This window comes from Poecilia reticulata, chromosome 10 (assembly GCF_904066995.2).
Source record: "Poecilia reticulata chromosome 10, P_reticulata-male-v2, whole genome shotgun sequence".
NCBI lineage: Eukaryota > Metazoa > Chordata > Actinopteri > Cyprinodontiformes > Poeciliidae > Poecilia > Poecilia reticulata.
In genome coordinates, this window is record NC_088839.1 from 17,727,337 (window position 1) to 17,745,350 (window position 18,014).

The 18,014-nt window shown below is 39.9% G+C and overlaps 2 protein-coding genes across 4 annotated transcripts in view; both read right to left on the reverse strand.

The window, feature by feature from the left end:
• Positions 1-8,309, reverse strand: part of kcnip1a (Kv channel interacting protein 1 a) — a 43,485-nt gene extending 35,176 nt beyond the window's left edge. Inside the window, exons 1-2 of the mRNA XM_008420271.3 lie at positions 8,237-8,309; positions 7,724-8,014 (exon numbers count right to left, since the gene is read on the reverse strand). Of these exons, the coding sequence (XP_008418493.1) occupies positions 7,724-7,811 (88 nt within the window). The 5' untranslated portion in view covers positions 7,812-8,014; positions 8,237-8,309. The remainder of the gene's footprint in view (positions 1-7,723; positions 8,015-8,236) is intronic.
• A 4,901-nt stretch (positions 8,310-13,210) lies between these two features.
• Positions 13,211-18,014, reverse strand: part of jakmip1 (janus kinase and microtubule interacting protein 1) — a 40,741-nt gene continuing 35,937 nt past the window's right edge. For all 3 annotated transcript variants that reach the window (XM_081611504.1, XM_017307136.2, XM_081611503.1), the window contains 7 exons: positions 17,493-17,996; positions 16,857-17,093; positions 16,156-16,723; positions 15,310-15,443; positions 15,144-15,197; positions 14,891-15,049; positions 13,211-14,252 (listed from right to left, as the gene is read on the reverse strand). In XM_081611504.1, coding sequence (XP_081467630.1) covers positions 14,930-15,049; positions 15,144-15,197; positions 15,310-15,443; positions 16,156-16,723; positions 16,857-17,093; positions 17,493-17,996 — 1,617 coding nt within the window. In that variant the 3' untranslated portion in view covers positions 13,211-14,252; positions 14,891-14,929. The remainder of the gene's footprint in view (positions 14,253-14,890; positions 15,050-15,143; positions 15,198-15,309; positions 15,444-16,155; positions 16,724-16,856; positions 17,094-17,492; positions 17,997-18,014) is intronic.

An 18,014-nucleotide genomic window follows, 5' to 3' on the forward strand; every position in this document is an offset into this window, starting at 1 on the left:
AATGCTACATGTCTAAGACCTCTGCAAATCAGAACAGCTACATTAAACTTGGACCATTTCAAAAAAGCACATTTGTTTACATTTTCAAAGACTCGCTACTATATTTATTTTCTTAGGTTTTTAAAATAAAGAAAAACACAAATTTTGCAAAAGAATAAAAAATATGATGGGCACATTTTCTTGGATGGGATCATGATATTTGTGGAAAATAAAAGATCATGATTTATAAAATAATGACAATAAAAATGTATCTAAATATATTACTGGTACTTTAAGTCTCCTGCTATTGTAGGGTTAATTCAGTGCAGTTGTTCCATTAAAAACGTTGAAAATGGCTAAAACTTGTATTCATCATTATATATATTAAAAACATTGTGTGGTTCTTTATGAAGAGCCACTGTGGAAGATCCAAAGTTTGCATCCCTGAGGCGTAAGTTGTAGACTCCTGATCTAAAATTTTACTTGCCGTGACGAAGCAAGATGGATTTTTTTGGGACGTGATGCAAAGATGCTTGAGTTGCAGTTTAAAAAACCAGAGTTTTCACAAAAATTGAGCTTTGCTCTAAAAAAAAAATCAGCAAAAAAAGTGATGGAAAAAGCAAATGCATGATTTAGTATTTAAAGGAGCAGTGTGCAGGATGTGTGCCACCTTGTGGTGGCATTGCAAACTGCAACAAACTGAAGAACTTGTCACACAATTTTCCCACAAGAATCTAAATCAGGGAGTCTGCAACTCTGATTATCAAGAGTGCAACTTTTGGATGCATCTCCGCTCCAACACACCTGAATCAAAATACCGACTTACCTCCTTGGCCTGTCAGCAAGTCTTCACAAGACTTGTTTATTAACAATTTATTTGCTTCAGGATTGCTGGGGCTGGAATTCATCCAAAAGCTGCAGGACAGAGTTACTGACCACTGATCTAGAGTTACTGCTTGGCTTGTACTTTTTTAAAATTTGATAGACGTGTCTTATTATCAGTGCACAATTTCTTCCACTTACTTCCATCTATACATGTACTACTCCATCTTGAATTCCTACAGTGAATGACAAAATCTTTGAATCAAAAAAATAGTCACAATATGAATGAAAAAGCAGTGTTTAGGTCTTTTAGTTTATTAACCGTCTTTTGGCTCAGTGCTTGCGAAAATCATTTCTAATGCTGATCTATAATTAAAGAGTTTTTGCTTTGTCCTTTACATGAGCTGAGTACAAATTACATCTCTAATTATCACAGTCATTTCTTCAGTTTCAGTCAGTAACTGTGACAGCAACAAGTTGAAGGCTTCAGGATTAACTGCAGCCATAAAACAGTTCCATAAAATCAACTCGGAATTCAAACTTATGCAAACATGAAGAGCCAAAAAATTGTTTTGTGTTTGAAAAATGACTTTATGGTTTAACATGTTTGAACCAGCAGCATTAATAGAATCATATTGCATAACTGCTTTGAGAACTGCTGTGAAATGGGGTTCATCACATCATCCAGGGTGCTGTGAATCACACTGAGTGCCAGCCAGCTTTTCTTTTCATCATTTATTAACCATCACACCGCAGACCTTTTACGGGCCTGGGATGGCAGTGTGGGAGAATAAATGGAGGCAGAAAGAAAAAAAAAAAAAGCTGGGTTTTGGCTGTCAAGTTGAAAGATAAAAAGCATTTCTCTGCAGAGACAGAAGGTGTGTTGACAAGCACAGAAAGGGGTGAACAGGCATTGAATAATACAATGGCTGGTTAGTTGCCGACTCGTCTTGTTAGAAGAAAGCTGGATAAGGCCTGTCACAGCGAAGCCCACGTAGATGAGAAGGTGATGAGACTGGAAGCAGGAAAGATGGACAACAGTGAGGAGAGGGCAAACACGCCGACGTGATGGACGAATTGTAAAGAGTACAGAGCTGAGAGTAAAAACAGACAGAGGTAAAAGGTGAGACGGGATAGACGGAGAGAGAAGGCAAGTAGTCGGTGTCAGTCTTACTGACATCTGAGTTATCACAACTAACAGACTGTTTTACTACAGAGGAGAGACTCGACCATCCCTGTCCGACATGAGGGCGACAATACACTGCAGGTCAGCTTCCCTCGCACGATTTAGTCGATATGCAGCAAGAGAGCCAGCAGAGCCAGAATAATTTCATCCGTTTGTTCCTTGCATCACTTCGTTTTTCAGCATCATCATCTCTAGTAGAATAACTTACATTAAATTACAGAGCACAAATTATTACCTCCTTCACATCAAGCGGACAGCGAGCGCCACTTGATCAGTCTCCAAGATTCTGTCACTATTCCATCCGTCCATATTGAGACACCTGGACAATTCAAAGTCAAACTCAAGTCATCTAAATAAACTACCAAAAATGATGCCCAAAGAAGTCAACACAGTGTCTGCTGAGAAATAAATTGGGAGATGTTTTTTAAAGTATTTTTGATTTTTACATCTGATTTGAACAAAGCTGATTTTTTTAAATTTCTGCATCACATTCCAATCTAAAGGAAGCTGAACACATGGATATTTGCTGCCCTTTTCTGTATTATGACTCATAGCAATACGTAATGTTCTTACAAATGAGATTTTGCTGACAATAAGCTTCTCAAGGCCACATTGCATCTTGAAATTGCTTTCAAGGTGCAGTTTTTTATTTTTTTTTTATTTTTACATATTTGTTCAAATATAACTGGAGAAAAATACTACTCGGTTAGAAACAACCAATCAGAGCTAGGAGGAGGGTCTTAAGGTTGTCAATCACTCTCATGCTCAACCTTGATTTCTGATATGCTCTAGCTGGTTCACCACAACAAAGCATCCCATGAATGTTGAGGCTAGTTAGCATGACCACAATGACGGCGGATAAACTGTTTTCCTGGAAGTTGTTTCTCTGCCATTAGGACATTGAGCAGCAGTGATTGAAGACGCTCCTCTTGGCTCTGATTGGTTGTTTCTGACCGGGAGTCGAGCATGTCTTCAGATTTCAACAGTAGCTCAGAGAGGTGGAGGAGCTCCATCTTTTCACAGATTAAATGTCTCATATTATCCTGTGGACAGTTTCAACACATGGAAATGCCATTGTAAAAAAATTACATAATGCCGTTTCAAGCTGAAGATAAAACCTGTATTAGACTTTCTTGAAAAATAAAGTTTTTATGTTTCTTAACTGCAGCACAGTTATCTCTCCCTCTATGCAGATTTGTGACTTATTGCTTTATTGGGTAGAAAGAAGGCATCTCATCCCCGGTGAATCCTTTTCCGTATGAATTTTAATGTGCAGCATTTTTGCATTAAACATGTACTGCCCCCTCTCATATCGCCCGCCCCACTGTGGCACATTGACAGTAACATGACGGCATTTTGCCAAGGAGAGCACGCACACAAAGAGAAGTGAAACGCTGAGCAAACCACACACACGCACACACTCAGTTCAGATTATGTGCGCACAGATATTTAAATATGCTCACTCACATGATTAAAAAAAAAAGAGGCAATCGTGTGCACAGACTTTGTTCCAATTTGCTCATCTTTTGCTCCGTCACTTCTCTGAATACAAACAAGCATATCCCCTCCTGACTCAAAGCAGGATGGAGACCTCAAGCGAATATCTGATGGAAAATGAAGCTGTTGAATATTTTATTAAGCGCTTATAGGGAACACAGTAGGTCTGACTGGCTGCACAAAATGACAAGTGAGTCCTAAAAATCTGCCTCGCTGTCTGTCATTTATCAGCCATCAGGGGATGAGCTGCCTCGTCAGCCAGCGCTCTGAGACTCTGAATGTTTAAAGCTTAATTTGTTTAAGATGACTCTTTTTGCTCTCATTTGTTCTGGCAACGTGGGAATGTGTGGTTACAGTGTTTTAATAGGGAGACGGAAGCTACACTCTGGCGCCCTCTACTGTTCACAGAAGAAAAATGTGATGGCATATCGACAGAACAGGGAGAGTTTATGGAAAAAAACATGACATAAATTGGTTATGAATAAATACAGGAGTTTAAAAAGACAAAAACTATTAAGCTAATTTTAGGACATATTTTTAAAAAAAATTAATATAATTTCTTCCTCCTGAGGTGCTAAACATGCAAGAAGAATAATTAACATTGTTGAGCCAAAACAATGTATGAATGTATTTCATCCCAGCTGGATTAAAAATTCAGAGAGAAGAAAAAATTAATTGTAAACACAGTTAAGTATGCTTTAATATTTATACACTTAGATAACAACATTTATAGAAATATAAGCTGAACTCTCACAGCTTGTGGAGAGAAGTGGAAGTTTACCTTCACTAAGTTTAGGAGCCTCTGAACCCATTTGAAGTATTAGTGCTGATTTTTCTAAGGATACAAGTAAAACATTTTTACTTCATCTGTATTTTATTCCTTATTTTTTTCGCCAATGAAAGACTTTCTTTTGAAATTTGAATGCACACTTCTCATATTAGATACGTTTTTTATTTTGCTTTCTTTTAGCCAAAGCTACCAGGAGAGGTCAGTGTTGCTCTATTGAAAGACAAATCATTATGGCAAACACAAAAACCTTTATCATTTGTTTCTAAAGATATGCAGTTGGATCACATATTTGCATGCAATGTATGAAAGAAAACCTTAATTTCTCTGTCTTACATTAAATGAGACTAAATATTTCCTGTTTTGGATTAAGTTAGGATTACAAGACTGACATGCCTTTAAATGATTTGAAAAAGGGCCAGATGATTTTATAGCTTGTAGAAACTTATCGTCACAATGTTTTGAGTTCAGTGGAGACAAGCATGTGAGTGAATTCAAGGCAACGGCTCAAACAGAGAGCTTGGAAAAATGTAGAGAAATCAGAAAAAATATCAGGAAAAAAAATTGTTACATAAATTGTTCTCTTTATGTGACAATTTTCAGATTCCTGAAAGTAATGTGTTCTTCTGTTCAAATGATGATGCATTGATACAAAAAGCATGGGGTTGTCCAGTCAACCAACCACTAAGGAATTAGAAGGGCCCTGTATCCCTGAGATGAACAAGGAGTAATATGCATCAACTCCAGGACCAAAGTGAAAGACTTTTTTGAGTCTATTTTCTTCTTAAGCTGAAAGTAGTGCTGTGCCAAGACGGGCTTAAGGCCACTTAAAGAAAAGATGCCGTTATTCCAAAAGTAACTTTTTTTAAAGTCGCAAATACACTCAAGGCCAAAAAAACTTGTGTCTAAATCAAAGTGTTTGGCCTTAAGGAGCAACATGGAAAAACAAATAGAGGACCTTGAAACTGGATAAACATCCCCAGCTGTGAGGTCTGGGATTAGCTGCGTCATGATGTTGGAGTGTTTTGCTGCAGGAAGGACTGATGCACTTGACAAAAAAGAAAAAAGTTCAAACGTAGTCACAAATGGCTCTTATAAATATGGACAATGGCCTTACGCTTGCCACAAAGGTGGTTACAAAGTTAGTTACTTGAGTTAAGGACAACAAAGTCGATATTTTAGATTGGTCGTCAGTCCCAGAGAGAGGTGGTAAACACAGAGATTATGCAGTGTATGCAGATCAGTTTCCTTAAATTCAAGGCTAATGCTCGCATGTTTGATCTCGTTTGATACGACTCGATGATTAATTTTCAGGTCAAATCCAGCTAACAAAGAATAGAAAAAGTTCTTTTTCATAAACTTGTCACTTTGGTTTGAGCATTGTGAAAGGTCGTGTCTCTTGTCTGGTTCTCTTCCACACGAACGACCGCCTGAGGATACATGAGTGCAGCAGCGCACAGAGCAGGTCTTATCGCACAGACAGACTGGAAGCTGAAGCAGCTGATGCAGCCTCTCTATGAACAACAATAATATTGTGAAAAGTTCTGCGATAGCAAGGAAAGACCAACAAAAAATAATAATAATTAACACAGCTTTGCAGAACCATGCACACCAACTTTGGCTGAACAAAATCCAGGTGCAAATCTTGCAGGATGATTCTGTTGGTCTGACAAACAAAGTCACAGATGGTTTGTAGAAGTATTTAAAGTAGTAGTATTATTAAAGTAGTATTAAAGATTCATACAAATCTGAAACTTCCCGTCATTCCTGTAGCATTTGACAAGGATTTAAAAAAAAAAAAAAACATTCAGAATGACTGGTCTTTCATAGTGGGTTCAGTAGTGAACTCCTGTCATTTGACCTTTTCCAGTCATCATCAGGATTAGATGCCATTATGCACCATTTGAAAGGAAAAACAACCAAAGCCAAATGAGACCACTCTTGTGGTTAATAAATATCCTATTTCCAGATCCAACATGATCTGAAAGAAACTAAAAATAGATCCAAGCACTCATCAACAAGTTGGCAAATCCTTATAAACAAATCAATTTGTGAATGTCTTTTTGTGAAAAATTAAACTGGAAGTGAATTGTTTCTCCAACCCTTGTGTGAAATGTTCCTAACAAAAGAGAACAAAGCAATAATAATAATAGTCATAACTATGAACACCAAATCCCTAAAACACAAATCAGTAATGTCTCTTTAAGGAGCATGTGATGGTGTGCGTCAGTGTGTACCTTTGACTCTATGACCAGTGTCACTAATCAGATACAGTTTCTGCCAGAGGTTTGAAGAAGACCAGATGTGGACCAACGCCTGTGTGTGCGTATGCGTGTGTGAGCACATGTGTGTGTGTGCGTGTGTGTGCGTATGCGTGTGTGAGCACGTGTGTGTGTGTGTGTGTGTGTGTGTGTGTGTGTCGTTTAGCAGAGGCAGATCTCTTGCTCCTGCAGTCCTTTTCCTTATCGTTTGCGTGGGTGTTTTATTGTCTGCACATTCATCCCGCGTGTCTTTTCAGCAAGCAGTTGCACGCATATCCAGGGGGTTTGTTAAAGCTTTTTACCCTGGATGTAGTTTTATTTCCTGTTGGGGTTTTTTTTTTCATAAAAAAAGAAGACTGTTTTAATATCTTTGTGATTCCTCTGAGGAGTAATTTGTTATGTAACCAAAGGCTCAGCAGCGGCTTCTTCGTGACGTTATGAGAGTGTGAGACCTCGAGGGCAATTCTTCCCTCTGTGGCTGCGCACTTGAGCCATCCGAGACCATGGGAGTGAGAGAGTGCATGAACATCCAAGTATGTTAAACTGCATGTGTGCATCTGACTGACTTCTTTGATGTTTCCCGCCCCTCCAGACAAAATGTCAAAAGGTTTAAAGAGCATCATCCTGCATTTGAGTGAGTGTGTGCAGTTTTGCTTTCCACACTTTGGAGTTTTTAAACCCCAGTTTAAGGATTTGAATATTGCACAAAAACAAACCCGCACTCACAGGATAACAATTAATGCACCGCAATATTAAAACTCCCTTTCTCCCTCTCAGCGTTATGTGTTCGCAGCTCCATTTCTCCAACACCCCAGCACATTTTATTACCGACATCTATCACAAGAGGACAATCACACGCGTGCGCTCTCCGCTCTGTATCAACCACATCTTTCCTCTCTATTAGCTCCTCACTCCCTTCATCTCTGTCTCCTTCGCTTCAGCCCCTCTGGAGAAGGCAGAGCGGTACAAGGTCGACTTCAGATGGAGAGAAATCGAGGAAAGAGTTTTATGAGATGAAGATGAAAACGACAAAGTTGACTCAACTTTAACTTGTTTGCTTGGAGACACATCAGAGTTCATTTGCAGGTTTCTCTGTTACTCTGTTTTGTCTCATTTCACTAAAAGCACTTTTTTCCCCCTTTTTTTTTTTTACACATGCACTTGGACAAAACACAACATATTTTGGCATACCTTTGATGAGAGTCCCGGTGACCAGTTTGTGAAGAGTCGAGGCAAATTTGACGAGTCCCTGTTTGCAGCGCTTGGCACACCCCGTCATCCTGTCTGACCCGGGACACAGCTGGCTGAGCGGGGCCAGAGTAGGACAGGGGTCTCCAGGTGCAACACCGACAGCTGCAGCAGCACTTTCAGATCAAAGCCCGCTCACAGCTTCCCTGTGGTGCAGTTTACGAATCCAACGCTGGGGATGGAGGCAGAGGAAGTCCGCTCCTCTCACCGAGCTGCCATTCCCCCCCTGTGAGGCTGGAGGGGAGAAAAAGAAACTATGATCTCCTGCTGCGTCTCCCCACGTTCCCTCCCCCGCTCTCCTCCTCTGTCTTCTCCATCCCACCTTCCTAATGTGTCCAAATTATATTAAAAAAAATAAAAAAAATTGCCTGCTCGGGAGCGAAATGTGCAGAGAGAAGAACAAAGATGAGATAAAAGAAATCATTTCAGTTTGAAAAATATAAAAAGTGCTCTTACTGTCCAAGTTCCTGCAAAAACTTCCTCTTATTCTGCAGCCAGCAGGTTGGAAAGAAGTAATGAAGCAATTTTCTGAACTCTTCGCGGTTTTCACTCTCCTCTTCCTGCTGCTCCTCCTCCTCCTTACTTCCCTCCTGCTCATCAAATTCACTTTTTACTTAAGAGGGGAAGAAATCCACTTTCAGCACCGGTGACGACGGACAGCTCCCACACTGAGCTCGATCTCCATGGGCAGATACACACACACACCGAGACTAAACACTCCTACTACCGCCTTATTAATCCTAACGCCCACTTTGTTCATCAGTTAATAGAAAAGGGGTTGCAATCAAAAGATATTGCAGATGATAAATTATATTTTCCTTAATATGTAGATATAAAACTGAATTCAAAGTCCTTTTTAAAAATGTCAAAATAGTTTGTTTTTTTTTTTATAGGGGAAGTATTATGTGTTTTTCAGCCACTTCGTGTCATTTTACAGCACAATCAAGTAATTATGTCACCTTCAGTTGTCATAAAATTGCTATATATTAATTATGACATTGACTTGTTTTATTGAGACTTTATGTGATGGTGTATAATTGTGAAGAAAGAGAAGCATGGTTTTCAGCAAATTTGACAATAAAAATCTGGAAGGTGTGTCATGCATTTGTGTTTAGATCACGTGAAATAATACTTTGATTCACACCACAATTATGCGAGCATTTTGAGGTGGGTCTCTACCACCGTTGCACATCGCTGGAATATTTAACCGTACTTCTTCTCAAAATAGCTCACGTTCAGTTCAGTTGGTCAGAAGAATCAGTGAACATCAGACCGAGTCATTAGATTCTTGCAAGAGCCTCAAACGACATCCATCCCATTTTGTGCTGAGATTAGCTTTACTCGTCATCCTGTCAACTCTCACCAGTTTGCCTTTCATGCCCTCCCACAGCATAATGCTTCCACCAGCATGTCTCATTGCAAGTCTGGTGTGTTAAAAAAGTCTTAATGTGGCTGTATTTCAACATTGTTTTTTTTTTTTATCGTCCTCTCTTCCCTTGGTGTTTTCAAGAATTTCTGATCAATCTAAATACACAGAATTTTCAACCATTACATTATGACAAACCTCAAAATATTCCTCAACAGAACTGATGGATCCACTTCTCTTCAGCCTGTCAGGGAGTGCGTTTCACCTTAATCAGGCCTCTGATAACTCCAGGATTTACATTGTGCCATCTTCATCATGTTCGTCTGAAACTGGCACATAACTCAAGAGAGATGAAGGCTAAAACAGAGAAGATATTATGGGAAGAATGACAGGGTGCTCGTGAGGGAGAAGAAAAGAGGATGTACGGAGATAATCGTATAATGTTTTACCTAGGCTATATTTAGTTGTGAATCGTGTTTGGCTCCTGGACCAACAGCTCTAATGAAAAATGTGGAAAGAAATAGCACAATAATGGGAAAGTTAAAATGTGGATAAATGAAGAAACAGATGAGAAGAGACACGACGCGAGGGAGAGAGAAGACGAGAGAGAGGCAAACGGTGTAACAATAAACATGCAAATGGAAAGCATAAAAACAGAAGAAGCAGGGAGAACTGATGGTTGACAAAGGAAATGAGATGGAGAATTTGCCAAGAGGCGGAGGAAAATGAGGAGGGACATGCAGCTGAACGGAGGTGGGGTGTAAAACTCAGTGTTTCACATCTCAGGGTTATTTGCGATCAGAAGTGGAGGGTTCAACTGCAATGGGAATCAATACTTTCTCAGGAGTGTCCTGGTTCACACGTCCTGGCAGCACCTGCAGTGGTTGGGAAGAAAAACATGACAAAGTCAAATGAACAGAAATTTAAAAAAAACAAGCACACCTCCTCTGTTTTGGCTATCAAGCATGTGGGAGATTACAGTGCGTGGGAATTTGCATAAACATGCTTCTCGATTACCGCCCCCATTGTTTGTGATTAATGAGATTAGGCTTGCTTTTGCAGGCACATTCAAGGATGTAATGGCAACTAAATGCTTGTCTTTTTCCACAAATTAAAAGTTGCTCTGCTTGATGTGTGTTTCAGCATGCGCTTAGTCGAGAGTGGATAGAGATATAGAACACGGAAGATGGAAATGTGGGGAAAATTGGAAGGGAACAACAGCGGAAGAGAGACGAGACAAAAGAGTTTTCAAGAGATCAAATTTCGCAATGCAACAGCAGTAATGAAGCCCAGAAAAAAAGGGAAAAACTGAGAAATGGGTTATGGGGTAAAATAAAATTCATTGAAGAAAGAAGGTCTTCAAAGAACTGTATAGAGGAACATAAGCAAATGGCAAAATGTAAAATTATGTAAGAGGAAAAAAGAAACGCAAAGAAGGGGTAAATAAAGATAGATGATGTTGACAAGAGAAAGAAGAAAGAGGTAGGCAGAAAAATGAGCAGGACAAAAAAGGAGAAGAGATGGCTTTGAATGCTGTCAGAATTGAATCAGAGGCGGCCAGCTGTAAGCTCTGATAGTGCTTTGCCTCTAAATATATCATCTCTGAGATGGACTAATAGAACCGGCGGGCGGAAACATGGCGAGAGGAAAGGCTTCACAAACGCAAAAATACTGCACATGTATACAAACTGAATCATTTCCCCTTCAGCTCGACGTTTTCAACTGCATTTGTGAATCTTGGCAGTAAAGACGCCTGAGGGACTCCCTCCCAGCAGGGACGATATCTGCCACACTACTGCTGCATGACAACGCAACAAGACACAACCACCTTCCAGCATCAAAGACACATCTGCCCCGACACAACAGCAGAAACCCACTTATCATAGAGCTGATCTCTGGGTGTGAGCATCCCACGCCCACACCCCCCCCCCCCCCCTCCGACTCCCCACCTCCACTCGTTGACCCCCCGACTCTTCAGGCGTCAGCGGGAGTGATGGAGTGACAGCGTCGCCTCGGGGTGAAATTACAGCCTCAGCACTCCATCCCTCTTCTTTTCTTTCTCATTCGCATCTCTTTTTCAAGAAAGCCCCCCCGTTAACCTTGCTGGTGGCGACTGTATCTCACTCACACACACACACACACACACACACACACACACACACACACACACACACACACACACACACACACACACACACACACACACCCACACACACACACACACACACACACACACACACACACACGCACACACACTTTCCTGCAAGTTGGAGATATATCCCCTGCAGGACTGATACACTCTCAGATACATACAGAGGAAGATGGAGCAAAAGGGACCTGAGGCAATAATCTGAGTCAGTCTTTTACGGCATCTTGTAAATCTATTATTACCCCTTCAACTTTTTTACATTTTCTCAGATTGCGAGCACAAAGTTCAGTGTTGTTTTTTTTTTTTTTAGGGGGGACGGGGGGGGATTTATTATCATAAACCAACTGTAAAAAGGAAGATTAAGATTTTTATACATTTTTAAAACAACAAAACCTGAAAAGTGTGGCACATATGCGTTTTCAGCCCCTTCCTACTGATATTTTGAAACCACTTGAACATGATTACTTAAGAGTCCATGTGTGTAAATACAAAATGAAAGAAACGTGGAAGGAGTCCAGTTTAAGGTTTAGGGGACACAACAATAATTTAAGAAAATGTGGAAATGAGAAGAAAATGTAACTTTTTTGATCACATGCAAAACACCACATCACCATGGACAGATAATCTCAGTCGTGAAACATGGCAGTTGTGCAGATGCCTTTTCTCGCATAGACTGGGAAAGGGATCAAAGTTGAGGGGAAGATGGATGGAGAAACCCTGGAAAAAAACCTGTTAATGACATAAGATTGTACGTCAATTCACGTCAAAAGGGTCCAGTCAACCCTGAACCCTTTTCTCACTTGAGAGTCTGTGGAAAGATTTATAAATTGATGTTCACGGGAGACACGTCAGAATTTTATAAAGTAAAATATTAGGCTGGAAACCTTTTATTCTTCTTCTTGCCATTCACGAATATGTGATCCCATACTTGTTTTCTGCAGGCATATGAAGCATTTTGAAATCCTGAACTACAGTTTATTGGTAATCATTATACAATGTAATGCATGTTTTTTCAAATAGTAGGGAGAAACCACTACCAGCTAAGCTCTTAACTACAAATTTTCACACACATACACACATTACATCCTTTAACCTGCCATCTTTTACATTAAAGACATACAAAATCTGTAGAAGCTTGTTTAATTGTTCAGAGAAAAAGTGTTCTGAATTAATCAGAATAAAGCACTGTAAGTGAGATAGATATTGTAGTGTTTCTCCCCTTGGTGTGGTGTACCTTTTCTATAAATAACTAATTAAAATACTTTTCATACTGCAATTGAAATGATCAGCAGGACTAACACTTTGAGACATTCTTTGTAAGGTTAATTTACTATGCAGTCGTCTTGAATCCGTAAATTATACACCTACAGTACAACACACACACGCACGCACACACACACTTCTCTGCCTGTAGGCCCGTTCTTTCTGCTGAGCTCCAGCAATAACGATCTCAGAGGGGCTCTCAAAGCTGCCGAGCACAGCAGGTGATTAATAAGCTCCTTTTTGCTGTTTGTGCTTCTTATTCTTTTCACACTCAGTTTTAGGTATTGTGGCTCGTTGAATTAAGATACAGCCACTCCAACGTTCTAAGCAAATTAAATGTCTTTTGATGCATCGGCCATTGAAATAAATCTCCTGTTAATAATACCTGACAGATTTGACATAACCTTACAAGTAAGTGTCTCATGTCTGCCATCTAGTGTTTATTAGGAGCGGTTTTCATATTTAACAGCATTAGGAGTATCAAAGTTGGACAGAAAAAGGGAATGTATGCTTACTCTCACTGGACTATGACCAAGCTAAAAAAAAAAAAAGCTTTGTTTGGAAAACTGAGAAATACTTTACTTCAATAATTATGTTTTTATTTGTGAATAGTAGCTTTTGTGGTGCATAAACAGGCACACAAACACCCAGATAGTTGCTATCTTATAAATGTTTATTCTTGGTACAGTAAGAATTAATCTGTGGGAACTCAACATCAGTAACTAATAGAAAAATACCTTTGCCGCACCAAGTTCACTTCACACACACACACACTTATAGCCTGTAGCAAAACAATATACTGTGTTGTGAACATTTATTTAAAAAAAGAACAAAACTCTGAGTGCAAACATTAAGTTTGAAGTGCCATCCATACAAAAAGACATACAGTGTGAGGTACAGCTTATGTTTTGATAATATTCTCTACAAAAAATATCAGTGATTTTCTCATTTTTAAACTTTCCTTTTAAAGATCTAAGTAATTCCCTGTGTGCAAATGTTTATATTTGTATATATCCGGTGGTCTTTGTTCACTCCAAGGAGTAAACAAGTCTTTGGAGTGAATTGTCATTGAAATATATTTGGCTTCATGTATAAAAAAAAAAATCAAGTAGTATGACCATCACGTCTGATGAGTTTTCAGTCCAAAGGTCTTTAATGTCCCTTCAGCTGGATGTTCAGCTTCAGAGTCCAGAGGCATCAGCGGAGCTCTTGAATGAAGCATAAGGTCCACACAGCATAAAGGATGCAGACATCACTCCAACATATCCATGAACAAAGTCAGCAATGCCTTTTTACCTTTACAACACTTGGTTGGTTTTTAGAACATGTTTTGTTGGCAGTCACAGCTGACTTTCATGTTGTCACAACACCTTTTCTAAAAGGTTGTGCAGGTCTTACTCCAACATGAAATGCACAGGTTTTATTTTTATTTTTTTTACAGGAAATTACCTTTGATTGCAGTGGCAGAAAGCTCACAGAGCTTCCTTTGACATCTTCATGTAACTGCTTTGAGGTTTAGCCTTCGGCTTCAGGTTGGCATTTGCTTACTGGCAGGTAAAAACGGTGCTGGATGTCTTTCCTCTGATTGGTTGGCTGGATTCTCCCAACAACACCGTTGTTCCGGCAGAGTTAACTTAACTGAGGTCGAGGGCTGGATGCTCCCGCAGAGGGCTGCAGCTATCGATGGCTGTGAACTGAAGGGCAAACACACACATGCAAACAGGACACACAGGACAAAAGATGGTTTAAAGTTGGTTCAAAACTTTAAAGTGACTGCTTTTACTGGTACAGAGAAAACAAACAAAAAATAATTACATCTACTCGGACTAGACTTGCAGTGTTCTTTAAAAAATATGCACACGCCTTTTAATCATTTTACTGGGATTTATGTGGCAGATCAACACAGAGTTCAGATCACCATAGAAACAGAATGCGTCTTTTTCAATTCTTCACAGATAAAAATCTGAAAGGTATGACCTGCATCAAGCTGTCACCACCATTGGGTCTTTTCATTAAGTGCCTATTTGGCTCAGTTTGACCCAAAAGTGTGTGTGTGTGTGTGTTTTAAGCTTAACATGACTTAACCCTAGCCGAGTACATGCTATACAGTAGCTGGTACCAGTAATGGAGGCTCATGTTTCTCTGCGAGACATTGTGTTCACAGGGAGTTAAGTGTTAGTTTTCAGCTACACATTGCGTAGTACATTAAATACGCAGAAACAAACTAGCTGTGCACTGAAAGCCTCTATAAAGATTTTGCTGCATTTCATCTGATACACAAAGATCAAAAACACGTTTGAGATGGTTAACCAAACAAAAATGCAAATCTAACCTGCTGTTCTGTCCCACTGAGAGGTTAGAACGAAGGTTACTATTCTCTGTTTGAGCTGAAATAAAGGGTGTAGACGCTGTCAGAGTGGAGTCCATTAGAGCCCAGAGTCTGAACACCAATGTGGACAGGTTCACGCAAGTTGATGTTCTCCAGAATACACTAAAATTTAAAAATGCATACTACATATGAGTACTTGTTTTAGGTAAATAAAATTCAGCATGTTTCATCTGTAAAGTGTTAGGAGAGCTTGTACCTTGGTGCACGCTGAGCTCAGGACCGATTTGTGGAATTCCTTGTTGACAAACACCTGAGGGATGAAAATGAAATGCTGTATTTGTTCGAGACACGTGGTAAACATCCCGAGGTTGCAAATGAAAGGAACATATGCAAATCTAAAGAGCATATTTTTTTCTACCCACCCTGTAGCCATACACAAAAGTGTCGTTGCTGCAGCCGAGCTCGTCAAGAGGAGGCCTCTCCCAGCCAATCAAAAGGCTGCTCTGTCCCACTGTTTTAATAACCTCAACAGAGCAAACCTCCGCTGGAGAAAGTTCTAGAGAAAGTTAGACAAACAAAAGTTTATCCATTTTACACTCGGTTTTCTTTACTTCTTTCAGTGTAGAAGGAGGAGCAGTTTTCATATTTCAAATTCTAACCACAACAAACGAAAAAACACAGTACATTCAGAGAGAGCTAATAGGCCCAAATGATACATTAAAACGTAATAATCGTATATAGCAGAGTGCAGTGCGGGCAGCGAGATGGGGAACACTAAACAAGAATGTGCACTGGAGTGTGCTGCGGCGTTTTCATTAATTTAAAAGACAGGCACAGAGAAAAGGACATATTTGCAGGGAATCTAATATCACAAGAACAGGAGAAGAAAAACCAATACGGTGCCGTAATGCAGTGCACCATCTTTCTCAACACTACAATAGTTGCTCAAGTCCTCATCTTCTTGAATTTTTGCCTCTCACTTTAAAACTTATGAGTAGCTGAAGTTGTGTAAGAGTGTTCAAGATTTTTTTTATTGGTGGAAAGTAATAAAAAAAAAATAGTAAATTTGCACCTGAACGCATCATATGTGTTTATATCCATCTCAAACATCATGTAAATTTGAATCAAAATACAGCAAATGTAATATGAAATAGGTTTCTGGAAATTATAAATTAGAGAAGATTCAGCTTTTCAGACAACACTCACTGACCATAATTTTTTTTTCACACAGAAAAAGAAAGTACAGACATCTTGATTTTTCACCTCACCTGGTCTGGGTCTTGAAGCATTTTCCAATGCAGCAGTGGAATGTGCAGCAGCCTTGTGGGATTTCTCGGGAGAGAAACCAGCAGACTGACTGCAGGATGTATTGAGTGGAACTGTTTGTGTAATGTCAGATAAATCAAACATGGGGATGAATTTCTTTTCTATCTGCTTTGTGTGTGTGAATAACTTGGTGTCATCACTAGAGACGGAGCTGTCTTTTCTGTGAGTTACAGACTTGAGAGAAAAATCAGGACATATTAGAAGTTCTTGTCTTTTAGATCCGTCTGCTTTAGGGTGGCAGGAAGTGAACATGCTTGGACTTAATTTGGCATCAGTAGACCGAGACTTGACTGCATTAAATAGTGTTGGCGATTTCTTAGAAGTGTCAGAATTAGTAGTTACGTCTGGGGTGTGTTTAGTGTGGAAACAAAATTGTGAGACTGGCAGAGAGTCTGTACATTTAACACTGAAAGGAAAACGTCTTGTTGGTTTGGGTGAGTTTAGGTCTGCGGGTGCTGAAGGTGAGAGATTTCTCTGAGGATGCTTTCCTCGTCCTCTGCTCTCTGGTGCCTTTAAAGGAAGACACACAGAAACATGAACCATCTTAACCTCTTACTTTCATTTGTGTTAAAATATCTTTTTGAATACTTAAACGTTTTCTTAAAAGTCAGTAATCCTGTTAAACATTTACGCCTCAGGTTACCTGAACGCTGTCCATCAGTGTCTTCTGCAGTTCTTCTTGCAGGTTGAGAATCTTCTCGGGACTGCCGAGTCTCCTGCTGGGACTGACTCGTGTGCGTGAGGGCGCCGAACGAGGACCGTGCGAGTGCATCCCCACCTCGGCTGCATCTGGGGAGTGCTTGTCTTTCACCTCCAAATGAAGAGAGTCGATTTTCTCTGGCCGAATGGTTGCGTCGAGCGATGCGGTGACAGGAGACAACTGAGCAGGGGTTGATAAAGATTTACTGTTTGTTATTTATAAACGAGAACCCAACTTACAAACAGAAAATACATAGATTCTCATTACAGGCATGAGATGGGTTCATGACTAGATGATCTGGTGCTTTAAATCTAGCAGTCACAGGTTTTAACAGTAAAACAAAATTTAAGTTTAACTTGAGCGTCCTACAAATTGAAATTGGATTAATCTTTAACTCTTTGAATCAAATATATGTAATCAAAATTATCAACCTGTTTTTTTCACTTTGTTTATTTAACCAGCTGCTGTGGAAGAACAAAACTATTGTTATAGCTTAGCAATATTATGCATCATTATTTGTAAACTACAGCGATGGGTTGCTTTATAACACACGCTTTAAAAATGTTTACATTTCCTCACCTGGGGGCTGTTTGTGGAGATGATCTCCTTTAATGGGACAGCAGGGGACGCTGACCCAGGGGGGGTTTCCTTTCGTGTTTCTGCTGCTGCAGGTGTAACTTTCCAGCAGTCCTGGAGATTTGCTGAAGTTTCACTGGCAAATATCAAAGAGAGTTTTTCACTTCCACCACACTGAACTCCAGATTCAGCTGAGACTTTATTTTGATGCGTAATCAAACGGTTTGATGCAACTGGGCAGGTTGGATCAGGCAGGATTCCCTTGTTGCAGCCTCGAAATGCTGAAAAAAAATGTTGTGTGAAATCACTATAGTGCTCTCTGCGTCGAATTTTGCTTTCTGGTGAGAATGCAGCAGCGTAGTCCTGCAGAGCGGCGTCACTGAGCAGATGCTCGGCCTGCTGCATCAACCTGGGCTCCAGACTGCCGTCTCTGTGCATGGACTTCATCATCTCAGCTAACAAGATGTTTCTCTCCTGACACTTCACCACCAGGCAAGACAGTTTGGCCTATTATTGGGGAAAAAA